Source organism: Arvicola amphibius, chromosome 9 (genome assembly GCF_903992535.2).
Source record: "Arvicola amphibius chromosome 9, mArvAmp1.2, whole genome shotgun sequence".
NCBI classification, from domain to species: Eukaryota; Metazoa; Chordata; class Mammalia; order Rodentia; family Cricetidae; genus Arvicola; species Arvicola amphibius.
Window position 1 is genome coordinate 101,281,831 of NC_052055.2, and position 24,373 is coordinate 101,306,203.

General features: G+C 38.7%; 1 protein-coding gene across 1 annotated transcript in view; it reads right to left on the bottom strand.

Moving 5' to 3' along the window:
• Nucleotides 1–2,205: 2,205 nt before the first annotated feature.
• The window catches only part of Septin10 (septin 10), a 29,628-nt gene continuing 7,460 nt past the window's right edge, over nt 2,206–24,373 (bottom strand). The window contains 9 exon segments of the mRNA XM_038341567.2: nt 2,206–4,964; nt 8,633–8,765; nt 16,351–16,384; nt 16,387–16,498; nt 16,500–16,519; nt 18,014–18,110; nt 20,268–20,413; nt 20,416–20,428; nt 23,342–23,528. Of these exon segments, the coding sequence (XP_038197495.1) occupies nt 4,782–4,964; nt 8,633–8,765; nt 16,351–16,384; nt 16,387–16,498; nt 16,500–16,519; nt 18,014–18,110; nt 20,268–20,413; nt 20,416–20,428; nt 23,342–23,528 (925 nt within the window). The 3' untranslated portion in view covers nt 2,206–4,781.

Sequence of the window (24,373 nt, forward strand, 5' to 3'; positions counted from 1 at the left end):
TAAAAGGTATGCTAAAAAAAAAAAAAACCTCCCATTACAATCTACAATTCAATGTGTATCTTTCCAAATACCTGATATTGGCACAAGAAAACCTAGAAAAAATTAAATAGAACCACAAAAGACCTTACATAGTCAAGTCATCTTGAGCAGAAACAACAAAGCTGGATTCATCACAAATACCAGACTCCAAACAAACAAAACAAACTAAAATAGACCAACGACACAGAATAGAGAGACCAGAAATAACTCAGGTCAGTACAGACAAATGATTTTTTAAACAAAAGCAGAAAGGATAGCTTCTAGAGAAGAGACTGTCTCTTCAAAAACTGGCTCTGGGGCAGCCAGGCGACACAGGGGGTCTAAGGTGCTTGCCACCACACCTAACAACCAAACAACCTGAGTTAGATCGCTGGGACCAACACGATGGAAGAAGAACCTTCATAAGCTGTCTCTCACCTCCACACAGTTCTTGTAGCACATGCCCGCCACCCCTCACACAGATAAGAAATTTTTTAGATAGTGTTGGGAAAATGGGCATCCAAATGGGGTGGGGGGGGAACTAGGCACTTATCACTCACTATATATATATATATATATATATATATATATATATATATGAGGAGGATTAGAATGGATTAAATTTTACTGTGGGTTCTTCCTTTGTACTCTTGCTTGCTCAGCTAAATCCTCCTTCTCCTTATCTTGGGAAAACAGACACTTACAAAATAGCCGCTTTAACTTTATCAGTTCCGCTTCTGCACAAAACGCTGCTATAGAGAACTCCTGGCGGCCCCTAGGCCACATAGGCAGATTCAAATGGACAAGAATAAAAGTGTTTTTTAACCTATAAAAAGTGTGAGAGGTGAGGGTTGGGCCAGCTACTTGGAGTGGATGGCACCTGACTTATGGGTAATGCGTGCTCATCTTCCTGTTGGTTTGCTTTTTGTACCAATAAAAAAAATCATCTCAAAAATGGAAAATGACTTAACCTGAAACCATTCAAGAAATTATATGGGAATCAATATAGGGCATCTGTCTGGACAAAGACTGTTTGGATAAAAACCAAAAGCACAGTCAGCAAAAGCAAAAAATGAACAAATAGAATGATGCCAAACTAATAAGCTTCAACAGAGCAAATGAAACAGATGTAGGAGAACTAGAGAATAACAGAACATACTGTAAACTGTTGACTCAGAAATGGAATAACTATGGACTAATCAGAGGCCAAAAACACACTACAGTTTAAAAAAATCCAATTATAAAACGGACAAACAAAAATGAACATACATATCTCAACGCACTCCAAGTGGCCAGTAAGTACATAAAGATTGTTTCACAGTCACGGTGCGAGCTCACTCCAGTTAGACTGGTGACCATCATTAAAAATGTTAATAAGGACATAGGTAGTTTACAAAGATAATCAGGAAATACATTAATAATAAATGTTGGTGAAGATGTAGAGAAAGCAACTTTCATACACTATTGTTGAAAATATAAATGAGTATGATCATTATGAAAACAGCTTCTTAAAAATAATAGAAATCAAATGATATTATGATCTGGTAGTTCCACTACTAAGAATACAGCCAGTAGAAATTAAATCAGTACATCAAAGACACATGTGTGGTCCCAGGTTTAATGCAGCATTATTCAGAACACGCTGGATACGGAATTAACCAGGGCACTATCCATGGATGCACAGAAAGGACAATGCAGCACAGATATACACAATGGGATGCTATTCCGTTGTACGAGTGAAATCTTATCACCTGTACTACCAAGGAGGAACAAGGCAGCATTTTAAGTCAAGTACAGAAGACAAATACAGCATGTTCTTTCTCACACAGAAGAGTAAGAAAAGAACAGTAATTAGTAGGGACTGAGGAGGATATGGGGAAGGTGGAGATACAAAGTATAGGTGCAGGGGTGAAACTGGGTAAGATGAACTTTCTAACAGTCTACAACACAGTAAAATAAGTATGGCTGATGAATAAATATAGATAAATGGATATTTACAGGAGGACCTTAAATGTTTTCTATACAAAATGGCTATTTAGTTGATGAGTAAGCCAATTACCTTGATTTGATCACACATATTGTAGGAAAGTAGTGAAACACCACATTCTACCGCATCAAAGTATAAATTATGTGTCAATTAAAAAGAAAAATTTAAACGATTTAAACACATTTTAGGAAATATGCAAATTTGTCAAGAATATTAATTTTATTCAGAATACAGAATATTCAAGTACAAAAGAATGAAAACATATATATGTATAACCATTAGAAAAGATAAAACATTGTCCTAGGACTACAAAGGCACTGATGCAAATGTTTCCTGAAATATGAAGTATCAAGTTTTAATATATTTAAGATTCAGATACTCTAATACAATTTTCAGCTTTCTTATTCCCTGAAAGACAGCATTTAAAAAATATTTATGATAGCTTAAGGAAAAGAATATAATAACCCCGCTTCAAATGTATTTTTGAACTTTTAAATTGATTTTGTTTTATCAAGCAATACACAACAAGGCACACTGATGTATAAAAGGTTACATAGTTTGACATGAAACTTCAGAATACTGATAATTGGGTCACTCTATCAAATATTTTAAAGTTTTCTACTATTGGTACTAGCTTTAACTTTGTAATACACCTCAAAGTATATTCCTCCAGTGTTTTCTGTTTAGTATACAACAAAAATAAGTCCATGCTATAATAAAAATACAATCAGATATTCATAATATGAAGGAGTTCTGTAGTTTTACTGGCTATGACCTTTGCCATTTAGAATACCACGCAGCAAAGTGGTAATTTGGCAATAGGAAAGTAGACCAAGATCCACAGCAAACTAGCAACTTACAGATTCTAACGACAGCAAGGCTGGGAGAACTGCACACTTTGGCTGGCAGAGCAGCCTTCTATGTGAAAATAGTTTTCTATAAATGTGAGTAACTTTAGCGCTTTGCTAGATAACTGAGTTAATGATAAAGCAAAACTAGCATAAACTCAAAGCATACAATAACTTTTGATTGTGACGACCATCTGTGCTCTGGAACTCTCGTACTACATAAAATTGAAGCTGAAAAGAAAAAAATGTTTTGAATGCAACAATTCAAAAAATAACATAAGTAAAAATTATCAAAAGTATTAATTTCACAAAGCTTTTAGAGGAAGAGCAAATAGTCAACACATACAGGATATTTAGTTATGGGACTTTGAAAAAGAAAAAGAAGCTAGCAGGTCCCACTGTGCCTTGAGGGTGAGTCCTAAGATCGTACAGCTCGTGCTTGGGCAGGGCATGGCTGTAGCTCAGCTGGCAAAGAATGGGTAAAGCTCTGCATTAGATTCTTTAGCACTGTGTAAACCCAAAAACCAGACATGGTAGCACACACTGTAACCCCAGCACTTGGCGATAGAGGGATGACGACCACAAGGTCAGCATCGTTCTCATCTATGTAGGGAGTGAAGCCACCCTAGAATATATGATTCCCTGTCTCAGAAAAGAAACAAAAAGCTTGCACTAAAACTCAGCTGTAAGAGTGCTGCCTCTTAAGGGAAGATGCAGGCTCAATCCCTATTAGGATACAAGGGAAGAAAGAGAAAAGAATCTGCCAGTTTGTCTCATTTTGTAGACAACAGCATGACTCTCAAGGAGAATGGAATGATAACTTTATTGGGGGGATATATGTGGGAAAACTGGGGATCCTATTTTCTTACTCTAGATTACAATGAAGGAATAATAAAGTAAAAAGATCTCTTTTTAATTCAAAGCATGGTAAAAACTAGTAATAAACTGTATTTGTAATTTATATCTTAAATCCATTATTTCAATCAAAATACATCCTTTATACATTCTTTCCTTCAACACATAATTACACAAAATATAGGCACTGAGTTCACAGAACCAAGAGTCCTGTTCTGTGAGGAGCACAGGAGAGCACTGCCCTCCTATGACAGGGACCAGTGGAGCAGAAGACCCCGATGGAACACTCCCAACAGAACAGATCATGACGGGTGTCTTGACAGTAAAAACAGTGAGGCAGAAAAAGAATATTTAAAGTAGGAGGAATAAAGCGAGGGACACAGAGTACTGAATGAAATTATAAAAAGGAAAATAAATTCATTTTCAAAAACTGGTAACTTTAACATATCCTAAACCTATAGGCTTGAGATCATCATCCAGTCACTACTCAGGCCACCCCCATGAACTGAGGTCCTCGCTACTTTCCTCTGCATTTTTATGTCTGTCTGATTTCACCAGCTCTGACTTCAAAGCACAGGAGTTCCAGCTGATAGCCTGATTCCCTTATTAAAACAAAAGATACTCACTAAAATCAGTGATCAGTAGAATTAAGTCTTTTAAAATGAGCTTAATAATTAAGATTTTATTAATAAGACATTTAATTCTGTGATTCTCCATCAAAATGCAGTCTCCAGAGAGACACAGAATAAAGACTAACTCACGGTAGCAGCCTTGTACTAGAGCTATGCAGGCTGTGACCAGCACTAGCCATGCCCCGACCCGACTCTCCCCATGAGGTGTTTCACTCTGCTCGCTCCTCAATTCTGGTAAGCACTGAAGACCTGAGTGAGATATGGCAGGTGTAGTCCACCTGCTGAGAGGACAGTGAAGAACAAGGACAGGCCTGTTCTAGTGTTGGCAGCAGGAGGCAGACAGGGAGGAAGAAAACACAGGGAAAGAAGAGCAAACAGGGAGAGGAGCCAAAGGGGAGGGGCAGGGCCACAGGGACAGGGTGGCGGGAACTCTTACTTCTTCTAGGTCTTTGTCCTTCTTAATGCTGCTGCTGCCGCCATAAACGACTGGCTCTGGAATACATCACAAGTAGCTTTCTTCTTGGAGAAAGCAATTGATTCTTCCTCCAACACCCTTCTCTTTTCTTCAAGTTTCATTCTCTCTTCCTGGTGGATTCTTTTAAGGTGCTCAAACTTGGACTGAAGCTGTGAGACAAAAGTACAGTTCCCGTAACTGACACCATGCGGCAGCACACACAGGAGCAGTTTCTAGCCTAGCAGTACAGTAAGTACCCTCCCAGCCCCTGATCCAGCCGTCCACGCTGCCAGGAAAAGCCTTCAGCTGCCACGGGGACTTTAATTTTAAGAGAGTTCCTTTATGTGATTGAGCCAATTTTTATATCCTTGCTTTACATTTTATCCATAATGCCTATTGAACAAAGATCCACAAATTCATGTGCAATAAGAGCAAGGAACACAAATGAACAGGAGCAAATTACCAAGAACAACAAAATTATTCTGTTACCTCACTGATTCGTTTCCCTCCCCTTACAAATGGGAATCAAGGCTGCCTTCTTTCCATCAGACACCCCATTGATACATTCAAAAAATTAGGGTAAGTTTGACCTAGACACTCTTAAATGCTAGGGGGCAGAGAAACCTAGCCTCTGGATGGTATCTTAAATTCAAACAGCATACTATAGCTAAATCCGCTCTGCTGATAAAAAAGGTAAAAGAGAAATTCCCTATGACCAGGCTTTCTTCTCCCTAGGGACAACCTCAACTTCTACAAAAGCTATAAACTGGATCCCACTTCTGCAGACAGTCTGTTTGAACACTCACATACTTGACATCGATTCAAAGTTCCATGGAGAATAAAGAGAAGTGCAACCTGGCCCTGTTCTAACATAGAGGCCATTAGACAATTTTAAGTTTTAAAATGTCAGAGGATGTCTCTTCAAAATCAAGCATGTCCTCTCTGGTAGCTTTTCATTACTTCTAGGTAAAAAGAGCAAGCAATAGGAGCAGGAGAGATCACTGGCTCTGTCTCCTGGCCATACTTACTCCTGCACTCAATGTAGCAGACAACGGTGGCTCATCTGGTCAAGTTTATGTGTGTTAGAAGGAAGACGACCATGCTGGGTCCTGTCTGGCCTACACCACTGAACTCCTCCTTTCTTCTCCAGTAAAAAGTAACCATTTGCTATCTGCCCCAATTCTTGAGGAAAACAAATTTATCTCACATTGTAATTACAAGGTTAAAACAGAAAGATGTTTTGCTCTCTGTGTACTTTCTTTCCTGTTCATACAAGATGGGTCATGATCCAAGGTCACTGGGAGCTCCGCTTTCTTGGCCAGCTCGTTTGAACATTAACATCTGAAACTCTCCAATTCTTGTGGAGCCAAGGGAAGGATGAGTGAAAGAGAACCCAATGGCAACCGTGTCGCCCAGAACTTACAACAGACAAAAACTAGTTTTTATGGATAGGTAACCTTAGATCACATTATTCCATGAATGTAATTTGTTAAAGCTTTTCATTCTGTTCTTTCTTTATGGCATTAACTGACATAAAAAGGAAACAATAAGCCGGACGGTAGTGGTGCACGCCTTTAATCCCAGCACTCGGGAGACAGAGGCAGGTGGATCTCTGTGAGTTCGAGGCCAGTCTGGTCTACAAGAGCTAGTTCCAGGACAGGCTCCAAAGCCACAGAGAAAACAAAAGAAAAAGGATTTAAGTGAAAGGTTTGGGGGGAAAAAGGGTTTCTGAAAGATGAAACTTAAAGATGAAGTATGTATGATTAAAGGTTATAAAAATCCCTGAGGTAAAAAGCAACCCTGATATAAAAGTTCTACTTGAATCAAAGGATACTGACCGGCTTTTGGTAAAATTTATAAAAATTGACTCTCTTCATCAGAGAGGACAAGAAGAACCCAGTGACTAGACTCTAACCCGTCACTACAAAGAGAGAATCACTGGAGGGGGAGACATTCTTTTCTAAGGGAAGCCACACAATTAGCATGACCCTGACCTATTCTTACAGACAGAGATATCATTCAGCATTTTGAGGCAAAACTACAAAAGCCAAGTGCCTCACCTTAAGTTTGGCCACCTACACAGTCATAAACACACAAAAGAAAACATAACCAAAAACAATAAAACAATTTTAACAGTCCCAACCAGGATTCCTCAATATATACAGTTCACCTGCAACTGCCCCTTCTCACCTCCGTGTCTGGGAGCACAAGAATTAAGAGCCCCTTTGAAGGTGTCCCTGAACCTAAATATCAGCTAGTATCAATAAGGCACAGACTGATAAATAACTTATTCATACAAATACAAAGTTATGATCTGTGAGGTCTGAATAAGAAGTGCCTCCCCCATAGGTATATTTAAACATTTGGTTCCCAGCTGGTGGTGCTCTCTGGAGTGAGGGCGTGTCACTGGGTGAGGGCTTTGACAGTTTATAGCCTCACCCCACTTCCAGTTCATTGTTTCGTGCTTGCATTGAGGATGTGATCTCTTAGCTTCCTGCTCTGGCCACCTGCTACCATGCTCCCCTGCCATTATGAAGGCCCACTCTAAAACCATAAACCCAAATAAACTCTTCCTTCTACAATTACCTTGGTCATATCATTTTATCACAGCAACAAAATGTTACTAAAACAACCTCTGAATTATCAAAGTAGACTGTGAACACATGGGCCCTATTATGTAACAAAAAGGAAACATACCTAAATACATATCAAACACGCCAGAAAAACAAAGAGTTCAACATTCTCACTTGAACTCCAAACAAAGGACAACTAACACTGAGATGCTGTAACCCTACTAACTGTCTTCTGACACAGTGTGTACGTCAACGGACTGAAGAGATCCCTACCACTTGACAGCCCTCACTGCTTGATGCAGTGCAAAGGATTTCTAGGCTTTCACCCATTACATATGTCTTTGGTAAATATACAGAGCAGGCCAGGGGCTTCTCCATAAGAGTCCTACGACACCTAGGTCCTGCCTCCCTCGAGAGGCATCTATGTTCTTTAATGTCTTATCTAACCATATGCAGTGATACCCCCTCCCAGGAACGCCTCTTTGAACCTGTAGTATCTTTTTACAGCCCTTCTCTAGCCAACTGGTACTCTAGCACACACACACACACACACACACACACACACACGCATACACACACACACACATTATTGTATGCAATGTAATGTATGATCTAAGAGTAATCGAGAGTGTAATAAAAGGACCTATGATTGTTAGTAGCCAACTATTTAGGGAATCTGGGATTATTGGCATTGTAGTCAATGAAACTTATTTCTATTTATGAACTTGTTATTCAATACATGTTGACACTGTGGAAACACATCATTGTGTCTGTGTTTCTGACAGTTCATTCACAACTGGTTAGAAATATGCCCATCAATAAAGTGTCTGCCCCACCTCTTTAAGTAACCCTGTGAGGAAGCCCAATAAATCCATTGGTTTCCCCAGAGTGAACTCTGGCAAAACTGTGCCACAATCTGTTGCTGGGACCTTGGGACAAGGGGAAGACACTGCTTTGTCTTCCCTAGGGAAGGAATTTTAACAACAAAAACACTTTAAAAGCCATAGTTAAAATGTTTCTGGTTATAGTATTACAAAATTTCTTAATAACCTAGTAGTTACAAGTCTTTGCTAAACTGTTCCTAATGGAAAAATGTTTACTCCAAAGACTAAAAGTTAATTGGATTTCAGGTTGTAATTTCTTTGACATCTCTATTTAAAGACTACTGTATATGCCACAGTTTTCCAAGGATGATTACAAGATGAACCCTCCAGTTTTCCAGACCATCTAAACAATAACTACAAATCACATCGGACCACATTCACCTCTCTTTCAGCTTCTTTCAAAATGGCTTCTTTCTCCTTCACTCGCTGCACAAACATCTGCTTCATTTCTTCTTCCTTCCTCTGACGTTCACCATAGAATTCGTGTCTCTTGGCTTCATAAGTCTCTTGAAGACTAAAAAAGTTATTGTGTTATTCTTATGTTAAAAAGATGATATAACAGTGTTGCAAGACTTTATTTATATGCCTCATTTAGACCTGATTTTACCATACACCATCATTTCTGAGGACCCCCCCCAAACACGCCACCACCTACAGCATCAGATGAAGGGTTTCCAGTACTACAGTTAAAAAAGCAGAGACTAAGACTGATTTATTTTTAAAACGTGTCCTTCACAGGTACTCTCTTTTTATCCCAAACATGCTCCTTTTTCAATCTTTGTTACAAGTCACTTTGCTTATCTCTGAGCACCCCGGCAGGTTAGTTAGCTCTATCTGTGAAGCTGACATCACCGAAATCCAGTCCTCTTTCCTTTTCTGCAGATACCACACAATAACAAATGTGATTCCCGACATCTTCTGCCTTCACCACTGCAGTATTTTCTTAATGACCTCTGGGCTACTAGCTCCTCTTCTCTCTGTGTTCTTCTGGCCCCTCCCTAGAATCTCCATCCAAATCACAAAACTCCTTAGCTTTTCTCCCTGAGTTACAGTTGCACCATCTGTAGAATAAGATCACACCTCATTTAAACAACAGGCAAAAGAACTGAAATCTGTCCTACTTCTTTTCCAGATTAATTCCTCAATAAACAAATCTTAGGTTCTGATCAAAACAACTAACTCACTGTCCTTAAAGCATACCTATAGGCTAAGTTTTTGCCTGTTTCTGTTTGCTTGTTTTTGTTTTGTTTTGTTATTGTTTTTTTCGAGACAGCCCTGGAACTAGCTCTTGTAGACCAGGCTGGCCTCAGACTCACAGAGATCCACCTGTCTCTGCCTCCCAAGTGCTGGGATGAAAGGTGTATACCACCACTGCCCAGCTATTTGTTTGTTTTTTGTTCTGCTGTTGTTTTTCGAGACAGGGTTTCTCCGTGTAACAGCCACGGCTGTCCAAGTTTTCGCCTGTTTCTGATGTCACTGCCCTCTTCCCAAGTGCATTCTGCTCTGCCATTTCCTCAATCTCCGGAAGTCAGGCACAAATACAACTTCCTCTGTGAAGGCTCTCCATTCTCCTCAATGGACTGGTCCTTCCAAAGCACCTCCAGGGCATTTACATCCTGTCTCCCCTCTTTTTTAATGAATCACAAATACTGAAAACAGGTACAGGATCTTTGGTGAGCTTTGTCACCTGTCTATCCAGCAAAGCTATATAGACACTAGTTTCTTCTTAACTATTTCTTTAGAGACAGGCAAGTAGAGACAATTCTAACCAAGCAGAGACTGTCCTGAAATTCTAGGGATGGCTCTCTTTGCTTACTTGTAAAATTCCAAAAGTGCAACAATAAACCTTACAATATATCAAAAATAACAAGCCCTCCTATTTGAGATTTAGCAGAGAATACAAAATCACTTTCCTGTTATGCCAGTCAGAAATTTCTGTTATATTTAAGACACCAAATATACCTGGATTTTAAAATTCATAATATTTTTGAATTAAGAGTTTTATCAATATTCAGTAAGTTGAAGGAAAAACAGTAGATGTTGCATGACAGCTATCAAAGCTGGAAGTTAAGATATGCACAGCAGGTCTTTTAAAGTGCATCATATCTGAAACACTTGTAAGAACATTTCCATTAAGAACAAAATACATCATTGTGTAAAATACCCTAAGGACTGCCTCAAACAACCCAAGAAGACACTTACACAGCACTAGACTTTTTGGTTTTGTTTGTGTCTCACTTTAAAGAAGCTCCTAAATGAATGAGCCATTTTGACAAATTTCAGAAATTTCACTCCATTTTGCAGGAAGAACTGATAAGTCTTTTATAACATATAAATAATAATGTCTTGACTTCTTATTAAGTGATATTTAATAATGCTTCATTTATTTTATCTACACACACACACACACACACACACCACACACACACACAGGAAGAAAATAAATGGAACTGGTGAAGAGAAAGGCCAGAACTTTAATGAATATATGCCACCAGCAAGAGATTCTCCCAAACAGCAGACTCCTCATCTTCACAGCAAAGTTGAAAGAACAAGCACTGGCATTCTGACTTCCAGGAGAGGAGACAACAGCTTAGCAAATCTAGCTACCACAGCTGCAAACCCGACCTGGAAGTGAACCAGTCAGACTTCGTTAGAGCGCACAGCCAACCACACTAGATCTGACGGCCCTCAGCTGAGATCTCAGCAACGGGACAGAGATGTGCTGCTCCTGCACACTCCCACCACACCGCACCATGTCTGACTTTTCTGGGTAGATTATAGGGCCAATTCCAGTTTTTAGAGATCTGTAGCATCATTCTCTCAGGTGCCTAAGAGACTCTCAGTAGATCTGAAGGACACGGTGTGCAGAGTTAATACAATGAGACGAACAGACCACTGTTGACAACCATCAAGAGTCCCTGCTATACGATGTCCCGAAGATGAAATTAGCTTGTTGTCATGAGCATGAAAATTTTACATTATCGTACATCTGACTAACTTGAAGCAAATAGGGAAAAGAAACCAATTTTTTAGTTCTTATGTTGTCAAGTCTACAAGTCTTTCCACAGAGATGTTCATGTTAGTGTACAGTTCATTCAAATAAACACAATGAACTTCTAAGACTATTAAATACACTAAGTTACTAATTTCTTCAGAGTTCCAAAGATAACATTTCAGTATGAACTTAAAAAGTTAAAAAAAACTCTATAGTACTATATAATCTTCCTTTCAAAACTATGGGTCCTAGCTAGATGGGGCACACATCTGCATTCCAAGTGCCTGGGAGACAGAAGGAAGATGGTATGCATGTAAGAGCAGCCTGGGCTATACAGCAAGCTCCAGCTCAGTCTGTACTGCATGGGGAGGCCCTTTCTCCACAAAACTGAGTACAGACAGTACTTGCCTGTGTTTGAGTCATCACAAAACAAGAACTATATAGGTCCTAACACATTCAGTGACAATCATTTGTGAAAACAGACTAGATGTGACCATCTAAAATATTAAACTTGGGTACTCGAATTTTTTGTCAAAGTATCTTTCATATAACTTAAATAATAATAAAATGTTAAAGTCTGATGTGGTGAGGACACCTGAAATCCAGTACTCAGTGGGCAGAGGGTAGGGAGATTTTGTGAGTTCAAGGCTAGCATGGAACTCTTTACAATGAGTTCCAGGCTAGCTAGGCTACATAGTGAGTTTGAATGTCAAAATAAAAAAAAAGGGGGGGGGGGGCTATCGCTGGGTCCTGAGGTAGGCCGATTCCCAGTTTTTCCTGAGAAACCATCATACTATTTCCAAAGTAGCTGGACAAGTCTGCACTCCCACCAGCAATGGAGGAGTGTTCCCCTTCCTCCAGTCCTCTCAAGCATAAGCTTTCATTAGTGTTTTTTGATCTCAGCCATTCTGACAGGTATAAGATGGTATCACAGAGTTTTTTATTTGCATTTCCCTGATGGCTAAGGATGCTAAGCAGTTCCCTTAAGTGCCTTTTGGCCATTTGAGATTCCTCTGTTGAAAATTCTCAGTTTAGATCTGTACCCATTTTTTAATTGGATTATTTTTACATTTTGATATGAAATCAGCATGGTGATTTCTCAGTAAATTGGGAATCAGTCTACCCAAGGCCCAGCAATACCACTCTTGAGCATATATCCAAAGATTCACACTCACACCACAAGGACATATACTCAACTATGTTCATAGCAGCATTACTCATAAAAGCCAAAACCTGGAAACAACCTAGATGCCCCTCAACCAAAGAGTGGATAAAGAAAACGTGGGTACATTTACACAATGGAGTATTACTCAGCGGTAAAAGCAATGACACCTTGAAATTTGCAGGCAAATGGATAGAACAAGGGGAAAAAACACCCTGAGTGAGGTAACCCAGACACAGAAAGACAAGCACAGTATGTATGCATTCATAAATAGATATTAGACATAAAGCAAAGATAACCAGCCTACAGTCCACAACCCCAGAGAAGACAGGAGACAGGAGAACCCGAGACATACACAGATTCCCTCTGGGAAGGATCTCCTTGTAAATTGGAAGTGTGGGGGTAGGGGAAATGTAGGGAAGTGGAGAGGGAAGAAGGTGAGTGGGGAGGAGAACCTGAGGGATCAGGAAGGTCGAGTTGGGTGAAAGACAGAAGGGAAAGCAAGAAAGAGATACCTTGAAAAAGGGAGCCATTATGGGGTTAGCGAAAACCAGGAACTAGGGAGATTCCCAGGAATCCACGAGGATGACCCCAGCTAAGAATCTAAGCAATAGTGGAGAGGGGACCTAAACTTCCCTTCCCCTATAATCAGATTAATGACTATGCTAACTGTCATCATAGAACTTTGATCAAATAACTGATGGAAGCAGATGCAGAGATCCACAGCTAAGCACTGGGTTGACCTCCTGGAGTTAGTCATAGAGAGAAAGGAGTGAGATATGAGCAAAGGGGTTGAGACCATGATGGGGATACCCACAGAAAACAGATGACCTGAGCAAGGTCACTGACTCTGGACTGACAGCTGGGGAACCTGTGTAGGAACAAACTAGGCACTTCTGAATGTAGATAACAGTTTGTGGTGTTACTAGCAGTGGAAAAAGTATTTATCCCTAGTGTGTGAAACTGGCTCTTTGGAGCCCATTTCTTATCCCTGAGGGATACCTTGTTCACCCTAGATACAGGGGGGAGGGCCTACATCCTGCTTCAGTAATGTGACAGACTTGTTGACTCCCCATGGGAAGACTTTCCCTCTCTGAGGAGTGGATGGGGGATAGGGGTGGGGAAAAGAGGGAGGAGTGGAAGGACAGGAGGGAAAGGGAACTGGGATTGGTATGTAAAACAAGATTGTTTAAAAGAAAAAGAAGTGCTTATGTATATATACAAATACATACCAGTTTATTAAAACTATAAGTGTATATTCTATGCTTAAACCCTCATGACAAGAATAGTAGATTGGGATATCAACTATGACTCAGTATAACCATTCAAAGTAAGAGGAAGATGGAAAAACAAACTGAAGATCTGGCAATAAAGAATAAAGGGCACCCTAGAAGGTCCATGTAACATTTCTTTTAATTGTTAGGTTGATATAACACAGATTTTACCAACCAAATTAAGATGAATTAAATAGGAAAGAGTCCTCAAAAAAAATAGAAAGTAACTTCACGAAACTACAAACAATGAAGGTTTTCCATGTATTAGGCTACAATGAACTTCTTACACAAACCTTACCAAGTCTCACAAAATGGAAAGTACTACAAGCTGTAGTTTGCCTCAGGCCTGGCCTAAGAAACAAAATTTGGTTTAGAGAAATTCCTCCACTCCTTAATGGAGCAGCCTGGGAAGGGACAGAAACTGTCCTCACACTGGGGTCTGCTTCTCCCTCTCTTATCCTCTGCTAGGAATCTCCAGGGTTGCCCCCTCCTCCTTCTGGGCTTTGCTCTGGTTTTTCCCATTTATTATAGCTCAAAATACACTACTGCCCCAAAGGCATCTCTCCTAATTTTCCAGTTTAACCTAACACATCCCCCCATCTCATAGTCTGTCTACCTTTCCTTTAGTGCACGTATCACAATTAAAAATCTACTGTACAACTGAGAATTTAATTTTGGCATCCCTTGTCTACAATCTTGTTAACTCCAGACCTCATCCTGAATGCTTAATGAGCTGCTTAGATTTATCGTTTCCAACTTCCTGACCGTGGCCCCCACTAAACTCTCCCTCCCCTCTTGCTTATCTTAGTGACCATCATCTGCCCTGTTTCTTAGGTGGCTGAAGTAATTTTTCATTCATCTTTTCTTGGCATTCCCATATTCAAAGCAATCTTCAATAACTCCTTATAAATATTTATAACAATAAATATGTTACCATTCTTGTCCAAACCTCTATTTTTCTGTGTCTGGTCTCTTAGCTTAGTCTCTCCATGTTCTACTTCTGGCTGCCCACCCCATTATCTCTTGTTCATACAATGCCTTCTTCACACTTCCTGCCCCAGGTACTACAAGGGCAGGGTACTGTCTGACCCATGTGCATACATACCCAGGAGCTAGCATGCTGAGCAGACGGATGGCAGATAAACAATAATTACTGGCTGAAGGAACATTTTAAAATGTAGATTCCTAGGCTTCATCCCTGGAAATTCTGACCCTGCTTTTCTTAGTCATCTACAGGTGACTGATGAGGAATCCACCAGGCAACCACGGATCTCTCTTCTTGGAGATACTTCATAGCTGTCCTGTTTGCTTTCACTTGGGACCTCTGCCTCCTCAGTACACACAGACCTCTGAATTGTCCCTGAAACTTGGAAGAAATGAGAAGCAAAACCTCCTTGGGGAAACACTAGGGAAACCAACTTGAAATAGTTATTCTTCAGTAAAGATATAATATGATCAGAAAATCATCAGCTTATCAGTACTGCCATACAGCATTAATTCAGTGGGAGGGGTTAAACACATACAATTCTTAAGTTTTTACGTTAGAGTAACTAAAACACTAATGAAATTTAAATTTTAACTTCATCTATGATTAAGTCTTCCACAAGGCCAACTGAAATCTAAACAATGATATAAGATATTTTCTTGCTCCTTCCTATTGGTGTCTACTCTGTGACAGGTGTCAGCAGCTAAGGGAATTAATAATGCCAACAGTGGAGTGGAAAAGGAATCCTCACTCTCAGGGAAATCAAAACAGTGCTTATCCTAAAGGCTAACTGTTTCTTTACCCATGCAGAACTATTCTACAGTGTTTTATTCAATCAGATTTGATTAGTACAGGAGGAATTAGGATTCTATATAGGTTTGTTCTTTTTAAATTCAGGGTTATCATAGTAGCCCCATATAAACTTACCAAAGAAATCAAAATACAAAAGAAAATTTACCAAAGAAACATTAAATGGGCTATCACTGAACCAAGATCTCTCCGTCTAAAATTCTTGTAACTATAATAAACAATTTGAACCCAAACTCCCTTCAAGGAAAAGATACTGCATTTTCGCTAAGCTTCAGTTACTCCAAATGTTCCTTCAAAAAAAAGAAACACGTAATGAAGATTTGAGTAATTTAATATGACTTATACAATAATGATTATATTTTCATCTGTTTCTAGGCACAAAAAAGAAAGAAATGAAAAAAAAAAAAACACAAGCAAACAAGTGAGGAGAGTCTGTTTCCCGTATACTGAGGTCACACATCCTAATTACTTATCTACTTTTCCCTTTCCTGTTCAGGGCCTCACACAGACTAGCACTCTTAACATTGAAGAAAAGGCCCCACCCACCCCACCTTTTTGCACTTTTAGTTAGAGACAAGACTTTACTTTTTTGCCCAAGTTGGCCCTGAACGGTTCTACAGTCCAGGTAGACCTTGAACTTGTAAGCTTCGTGACACAGCTACCCAAGTCACTGTATAAAAGGACTGGTTTTTTTTCTTCACTCATTTAGTTAGACAAATTTCAGAAGCAAGGATAATCAGCTGATTAGAGAAGTCAAATGAATCAATTTCATAGTTAGATTTCCAAAACTCCACTCCCATCACTCTGGGTACTTAAGAGAGAATGGCCCTTTCTCACTGCCTCTGTCCTGCCTTCCTCCCAAAGCCTCCTCACCTGAGGGGCTTGTTCTCTGGGCCCACATCTGCAAGCCCATTTCCTCCAGCTTGCAGCGCCTGTACAGCTCGTAGTGCCGCGCATGGGTCTGCTCCCGCAGATCCTCCATATTTGTACAAATGAGCATCTCCGCAGCTTTACAAAGTCCACGAGTGGTTCTCATTTTCCACTAGCCAGAGAAAAACAAGACAGAAAACGCTAGTTTTTTAATTCCTGGCTCATAATTAGTGCTTGTCAAATGAGCAAGGAGATGAAACACAAATGAAATAACAGAGAAATGGCCACTATCATTATATACAGGTAACTAAGGAAGAAACTCTTACATTATATACACTGAACTTACAGGTTATATTAACACATTGAGAGGTCTACTTCAAATATAGTAGGCCAGCAGATAAAAAGGAATTAGCAAAGAAACAGTCCCCCATTGCTGTGTGCTCCAGCTGCCTCACTCACATTTTGCTAGTTTCACCAACTCTACGCTCAGGACATCTTACACAGTGCTTTTAAAAAACAGCAAAGAAAAAACATTATCTCACTCCAAAGCAGTAAATTCTGTTAAGAGCTACAATGATCAAATTCTTTTTCTAAAATATTTACATTTATGAATTTGTATTAAATATTATTCAAAACTAATAAATACACTGGTATGGCATTCTATGTTTACAATTGCCAAAGTACTATAAATAGATATATTACAGTGATAAAGACTTTAAATTTTAAATAAAAAACTTTTTAAATTTATTATTTATTTATTTATTTGAGACAGGCTTCATTGTGTTCACAGATTGACATCAAACTTGAAATTTTCTGGTTTTTAACCTCTCAAGGAGCTAAGTAGGACTAGAGGTTTTACCATACCAAGTTTATTTTGACGTTTTAATTAGTTTAAAATTTTTTCGCGTGTTTTATATTGATTTAAAATTATTATCATCTCGAGACCAGCCTGGTCTACAAGAGCTAGTGCCGGACAGCTCCAAAGCTACAGAGAAACCCTGTCTCGAAAAAAAACCAAAAGAAAAAAAAAATTATTATCATCTGGAAACTGTGGTACATTCTTATAATCCCAGTACTCCAAAGGTAGAGACAAGAGTATCATAATTTCCAAACCTGCTAGGCTACACAGCAAGACCATTTCATAAAATCAAAATCAACACTCCCCCAAATTCAATTAAAATATTAAAAAAATTCTCTGAAGATAGTGACAGTACAAGTAATATTTTCTGCCATTATATTAAGGCATATTATTAACTGCCATTATATTAAGGCTATATGGAGTGGTACAGGCTGCTCAAACGCAGGAAGAACTGAGTTCCAGGCTGGCTGGGCTACAAAGCGGAGGCAGAATCCAAGACTTCAAAACAAGATAAACCAAAAAACAAGTAAAAAGTCGATTGATCGTACTTGCTTACATAATGCCAGATTAAGTGGATTTACCCTTTAAAGCTGGCTTACTAGTTCTTTTTGAAATGCAATAACGTGATGAGAAACATATAAATATTTTCAAGATGGTATACTGTGTCCTGTCTACACAGTAATTCATTTGCACATCATGTTTAGGCATTGCTTTTAGATTTCGGTTCCTATCAAGGACCAGTGATTGAGTTGCACGGAGCATGCCCAGAGCAACACATACAATTTTCTTCATCATTTATCTATTTACCTTGTACAATACCCCAGGATACTGGCGCGCTTTTGACCATCTTATTTCCAACTTGTACCTCATCCATACTTCCTACAACAGCAAACTGGCAAATGTCCTGGGAAGGAACCAACAATCAAGTCTCATTATCTTCACCATAATACCAGTGACTGAAATATCAGTGATGGAAATAGTACAGAACAATTAAACAAGCGATTCTACTTGGGATATGTACTAATTATCCTACAAGTTAACTATGGACACTACAAAGAAAATTATCTAATGCGCATTCACATGCAAAAGCAAAGTGTTATTTGGAATTTTAAAAAGAAAAGGAGAAGCAGAAGGAAATTTGATACATGTGACACTGCCATCAACATTTCCCCCCAAAAAAATGTTTTTAGAAACTATACACATTATATAATATGCAAATAATATCGTATCTACACTTAGTATATCACTGTACTATTAATATAAAATGCCTAGTGGACAAGAGCTATAGAAAGCAGAGGAACAAGAGGTTACTGAGAAGAGAGATGCAATCCAAGCTGGGCTGGGAACATAGGGATTATAGACCTAGGAGTAAGAAGGTCTAGCATAGGGCCTTCCAGTAACATGCACAGCTCAGCCGGGGGCTAAGAGTGTATGAGTCTGTCTAAGGCTGAGGCCTTGAAATATGGGGAAAGATTTATGCACAAAGAAATAAAGTTAATATTTAGCAACTGATTGAAGTTTTTTTAACTGTCTGATAATTACTAATGAGCATGTGAATAAAATTAAATATAAAGGCAGTTTAACAACCCGGGAATCAAGATCACCTCATTTACATGATCAGGATTTTAGAGATTTAGTTTAGGGTTTCTAATTATCATGACTGTAACGGTTAATCTTCACTGTCAATGTGACTATATTTAGAAACCACCTGTGTGTGTCTCAGAAAGGTTTAACCGAGCATGGAGACCCATTCCAAACATGGGCAGCACCACCATGGGCTGGGGATCCATACGTAATACAGGGAGACCAGACTAAGCAGCAGTGTTTGTGTTTGTACTGTGAAACAGCTGCCGTCCACCCCTGCTGCCAGGACCCCTACAACCCGACAGATTGCATCTCAAACTACAAGCCCAAAGAAAGTTAAGTTGCTTTGTCAGAACTTTTGTCACAGAAGAGCATCCAATACAGTAGCATATGATGAACAGAAAAGGAAAGGGAGAAAAAGAATGAACAGCGCAGAATGTTACTGTTAGGCATTTAGTTTAGAGCGCATCCCTTAATCCTCGGTCAGTCTGTATGAAGACTACTAACCACACTTTACATACAAGTGTCCAGATGTTACTGTCACAAAAAGCATCAACCCTCAACTTACAATCCTTCAAAATACAACAAAGCATTTAAGGAAATGAGAACACCAGAACCCAAGAAAAATAATGAGTCATCTTAGGTACATTACATTTCACAAACATTTCATTGTGTATAGGAGACCACTAGAAGGGAGGACGGGGGTCAACAACATCAAGCTTCATGAGTTTTTCTTAAAAACTCAGATTCTAAAGCATCCAAGGGAGGTTCATGGTCCTTTCGTGTTTTTAAAACAGGACAGAAAGGAACCGTTCCGAGGTAATTAAATATGGTTCAATAAAGGTAAACCCAAGTCTTACAATAATTACTTTATTCAGGTGAAAGTAAGAAAAAGGAAAGGCATGCATAAAGCACTCAGTATCTGTTTTTCAACAACAGCAAACATTTATTCTACTGGGCTTTTTGACTGAAGTCTTTTTGGGGAACACAGGGTAAAATAGATCCCATGGGTCCCCTTTGTTTACGGGGTGGCACATTCCAAGAACCCAGCAGTGTCGAAAGTACACCCTGTGCACATCCCCATAGATAGTATGCTTTCTTCTACTCAGATGCCTATGGACATTTATAAATTAGGTACCAAAGAGATTAATAACTTATGGCCAAGTGGGACAATAAACACTTAAAAACACAACAATACATGACTGTGTCTCTTTAAAAATACTATTGTATTAGAACCGCCATTGTTTTGATGACATTAGTTGGTACAATGCCTATGGTAAGATTTTATCATGCTATACAGGTTGGCACACAACTGAAAACTAGCAATTTATTTCTGCGATTTTCCATTTTCACAATAAAAACTAAAGCCTCAGAAAGCGAAGCCTCAGGTAAGCAGGGCTATTGTGGGAACAATGTTATCCAGCACTCAGCTTTCCTTTTACAAACAGAACAAATGTATACTCAGTGGGGAGCTCACATTCATTGCACCATTGATCTTGGCAGTAGTGTCGTCATCTGTTGGGAACTGATATATCTGAACACCATTGATGACCAATTCACTCATGAGCTTCATCTTAAACTTCTGTAATTCACTTTTAGAAATTGTATCTGCCTTGGCAATAATGGTATAATGTTCACCTATTAAGAAAAAAAATCCACAATCTCATCATGGAAGATTTGTTTTTAATCCCGCAGTCATAGCTTTTTTCCATACAAAACCAGTCTCTGACACTAACTTTCTCTGACCAGGAGTTGGCAAAGTATAATCCAGGTTGCTGCCTGCCTTTATAAATCAAGCAAACTGAAACACCACCACATTTATTCACTTATTCTGCCCTTCCTGCTATAACAGCTGAAGGAGTTTGCCATAAGGAGCACAGGAAACTGACACATTTTACTACCTGCCTTTTATAAAAATGTATGTAGATTTCCCTAACCACAATTACGAGTTGCCACTCTAATTTATGTGCATATGTAATATTCTTATACACCCATTCCTATCGATGCTAGGTTATAATCATTTTTAAAAGGGCTCTTATAAATTAAATTTGCATTGTATTTCGGTTTGGAATCTCATTATCTTCTCTCCCCCTCAAGTCTTTTTCAACTCCACACAAGGTAAGTAGAACATAATAAACTATAAGCAAAAAACACCTGCTTAATTCACTCACTTTTATTTCTTTATAATCTGAGCATTACGGTAATTAGTTAATCGATCCCCCAAGAGCACTAAGAGGACAGGTGATGGCTTCTCCTTTTGCCTCTTCTTTCATCCTTTATTTACCTCTGTCGAGGCCTAGTCACCAGACGCCTACCAGCTTCAGAATTTGTCCCCAACACTTGAATGAAACAGAAAAGGGTACCAGTCTTCACATGAATGGCCACTGCTGACGAACTTCTACTGTCACCAGAAACCACTTCCTTGCAAAGTGACAGCTGGTGTGTAGGATGCATGTCTCGGGAGGCCAGGGCTGGACTGCTGAAAAAGCGCTCACAGTCGCTTCTGAAAATTCACTAACAGAGCTTACTAACACGAACTGCTCCTGGCAGAGCTGAGGTGGCTGCTTGGCCAGTGTAAGAACATTCTAAATAAGACTTTTTGGCTATTAATAAAAAGTTAATAGAATGAGTAACACAGTTGCTTCCTTTGTACAAAGGTAACTATTCTGCAAGATATCTCATATATCTCCATAGGAGTCTTATTGTGAGCTCACTATCCTCACGTCAGTGAAAACACGAAAGCCTGGCTAGGTCACTCAGTGCTGCAACAAGCTGGTAAGTGGCCAAGCTATTTATTTACTTAATTTTATAAATGTATTGAGTGTTAAGGGCAGAGCCTCGTACATGCTAGGAAAGTACATATCAGTAAAATGTGACATTATTATTTTTACCTTTCTTAAATAAAATACCAATATTAGGTTGGCTTTGATTTGATTTTTAGAAAAGATCTCACTCACTCTATTGTCAGGCTGGCTTCAAACTCCTGTCTAAATTCTCCTGCATCAGCCTCCCCAAGCAGCTGGGATTGCAGGTATACCACCACATCCTAGCTTCTACTGCAAATCTCACAATAGAAGCTGGGCGGTGGTGGCGCACGCCTTTAATCCCAGCACTCGGGAGGCAGAGGCAGGCGGATCTCTGTGAGTTCAAGGCCAGCCTGGTCTACAAGAGCTAGTTCCAGGACAGGCTCTAAAAAAGCTGCAGAGAAACCCTGTCTCGAAAAACCAAAAAAAAAAAAAAAAGAAAAAAAAATCTCACAATAGAATGTTATATTAAGTTGTTCAGCAGGCCATGGCTACAACCTTCTTATATAAAATACAAAAAAAAAGAGGGTTCTTAATTTTATAAGAAAGTTTACACTTTGAAATTAAAAAAAAAAAAGAATGTGCCAGGTGGTAGTGGTGCACATCTTTAATCCCACCTCTTGGGAGGCAGAGGCGGGCAGATCTCTGTGAGTTCAAGGCCAGCCTGGTCTACAGAGTGAGTTCCAGGGCTACAAAGCTTCACAGAGAAACCCTATCTCGGAAAGACAAAAAAAATTATTTAAAATCATCAAACCTTGAGATTAGGTAGTATGTGCTTATAGACTATAATAAAACAATTCTCTCTCTGTGACATACAATTATATTCCGGAAACTTAGAAGAAAGGTAAAATAACATGTTTACAGGCCTATATATTATATATACTGAATGCTTAATTTAACAGGGGCTATATCCATTATCTCATTTAGTTCTCACAAGGTAATAATAAAAGCTATCTTTTATTGGGAACGTCTTCTTGCTAAGCTCTTTATTTTTACAGATTAATTAATTTTCACATCTATACTTCAAGGCAGGGCTTCTGCTGCTTTGTATATTAGGGAGTGAGGAAACTGAGGCACAGAGCATTAAAGGTGCCTGCCACAGATAAAATAGCTAATAAGGGATACAACCAACATTTAAAATCACCCCCACTAATAGCAAATTCTATGACCTTTATAATACTGTATCATAGTGATCTTTTGTATAACACAGAATTTCACTTTTGATTTTATTCCTTTAAAAGCACAGATTTGTATATGAACAGATTTCCTTTGGATTAGGGAAGAAACTAGTCTTTTTCAACTTTTAAATAAACATAAAAGTCTTCCACGAGTTAATTATGGAACTGTTTTTATAACCTCCTAAATTTATAAATAGTTACTTGCTTCAAAAATTCAGGAACAAATTTTCTTGGTATGTTCCAAACAAAAACATATTTCACCAAGACGAAATATTATGCTTTATAATCTTTGTCAAAGAAGTTATTCCTTTCACTATGTCTAAAATAAAACTATGTCAAAGAAATTCTATATGAAAATTTAGAGAACAATTATTAACAAATACAATCACTAAAAAGAGAACTTGTTTAGTCTTTGTATCTTATTTTCCAGATTGAATTTCCCCAGGAAAAAAAAAATGTTTTAAAGACATACAGAATAGAAGCTACAAAGCATGTGCTTATTATAATAAAAATACTTTAATATTTCAAGTATACTAAAATTCGAGAAGTTGGTTGCTTCCCTAATCCACCTTGCTGTCCAGGCTCTTCATGGTTAAGAGGTCAAGTGTCCTTAGAGAATGGCCTGTTGGAGCAATGAAGTAGAGGCACACGTGGATACGCGAGTCATGGTAGTTAAAAAGAGCGCGCTTGATCTTCAGTTCTTCTTGGAGATAGGCCTCAAATTGATCATCTATGTAATCAATTATTGGTTGGTAGCTGAAAAAAATAAGCATTTAAATATTTAATGCACATACCCATGCTATCTTAGTAAGGAACCTGTACAATTACCAAGTCTGAGGTCTGTATCTTCCAGTAAAATCAGTTAATATCTATACCAACCAACCAGTTAACTACAGTACTAACACATGATATGTATAATATACACACATGAAGGTAATTCTGCCAAAACATTAGGATACTCTAGCTCAGTGGTTCTCAACCTTCCTAATGCTGAAACCCTTTAGTACAGTTCCCTAGTGTTGTGATGACCCTCAACTATAAATTTATTCCATTGCTACTTTATAAGTGTAATTTTCCTACTGTTATGAATCGTAATGTAGATATTTGATATGATGATATCTGATATGAGTGCAAAGCGGTCAGGACCCACAGATTGAGAACCAATGATCTAGTTAGAAATCGTATTAAGTTCATAAAGATTCATTTCTACATCCGTTCACATACTAGGTTCAGTTCTTTTAAGACTTTTACAACTGCCCCCAAGCAGTTAAGAGCTTAACATACAATTAAAATAACACATGGCATGTTGTTTAATTGGTTGAGAAAAGTAAAAGATATCAATTAAAATATGCAAGTCAAGGTGACTGACTTCCTGTTTTCAGTACATCTATAAGGCATTAAAAGCTTAGCCCACAAAAGAGGAAAGGCCAGTATCAGCTGAAAATATCTAACTGGTAATGCTGGCATGGTATTATTTTCAGTGAATTAGAAGCAGGTCAATTACATCTTGAGCTCAATTTCTAGCCCAGATAACTCTCACATTCCCTCTAGCTGTTTCAGTCTATTATTCATCCTTTGAAATACAAATAAAATCAGTGTAC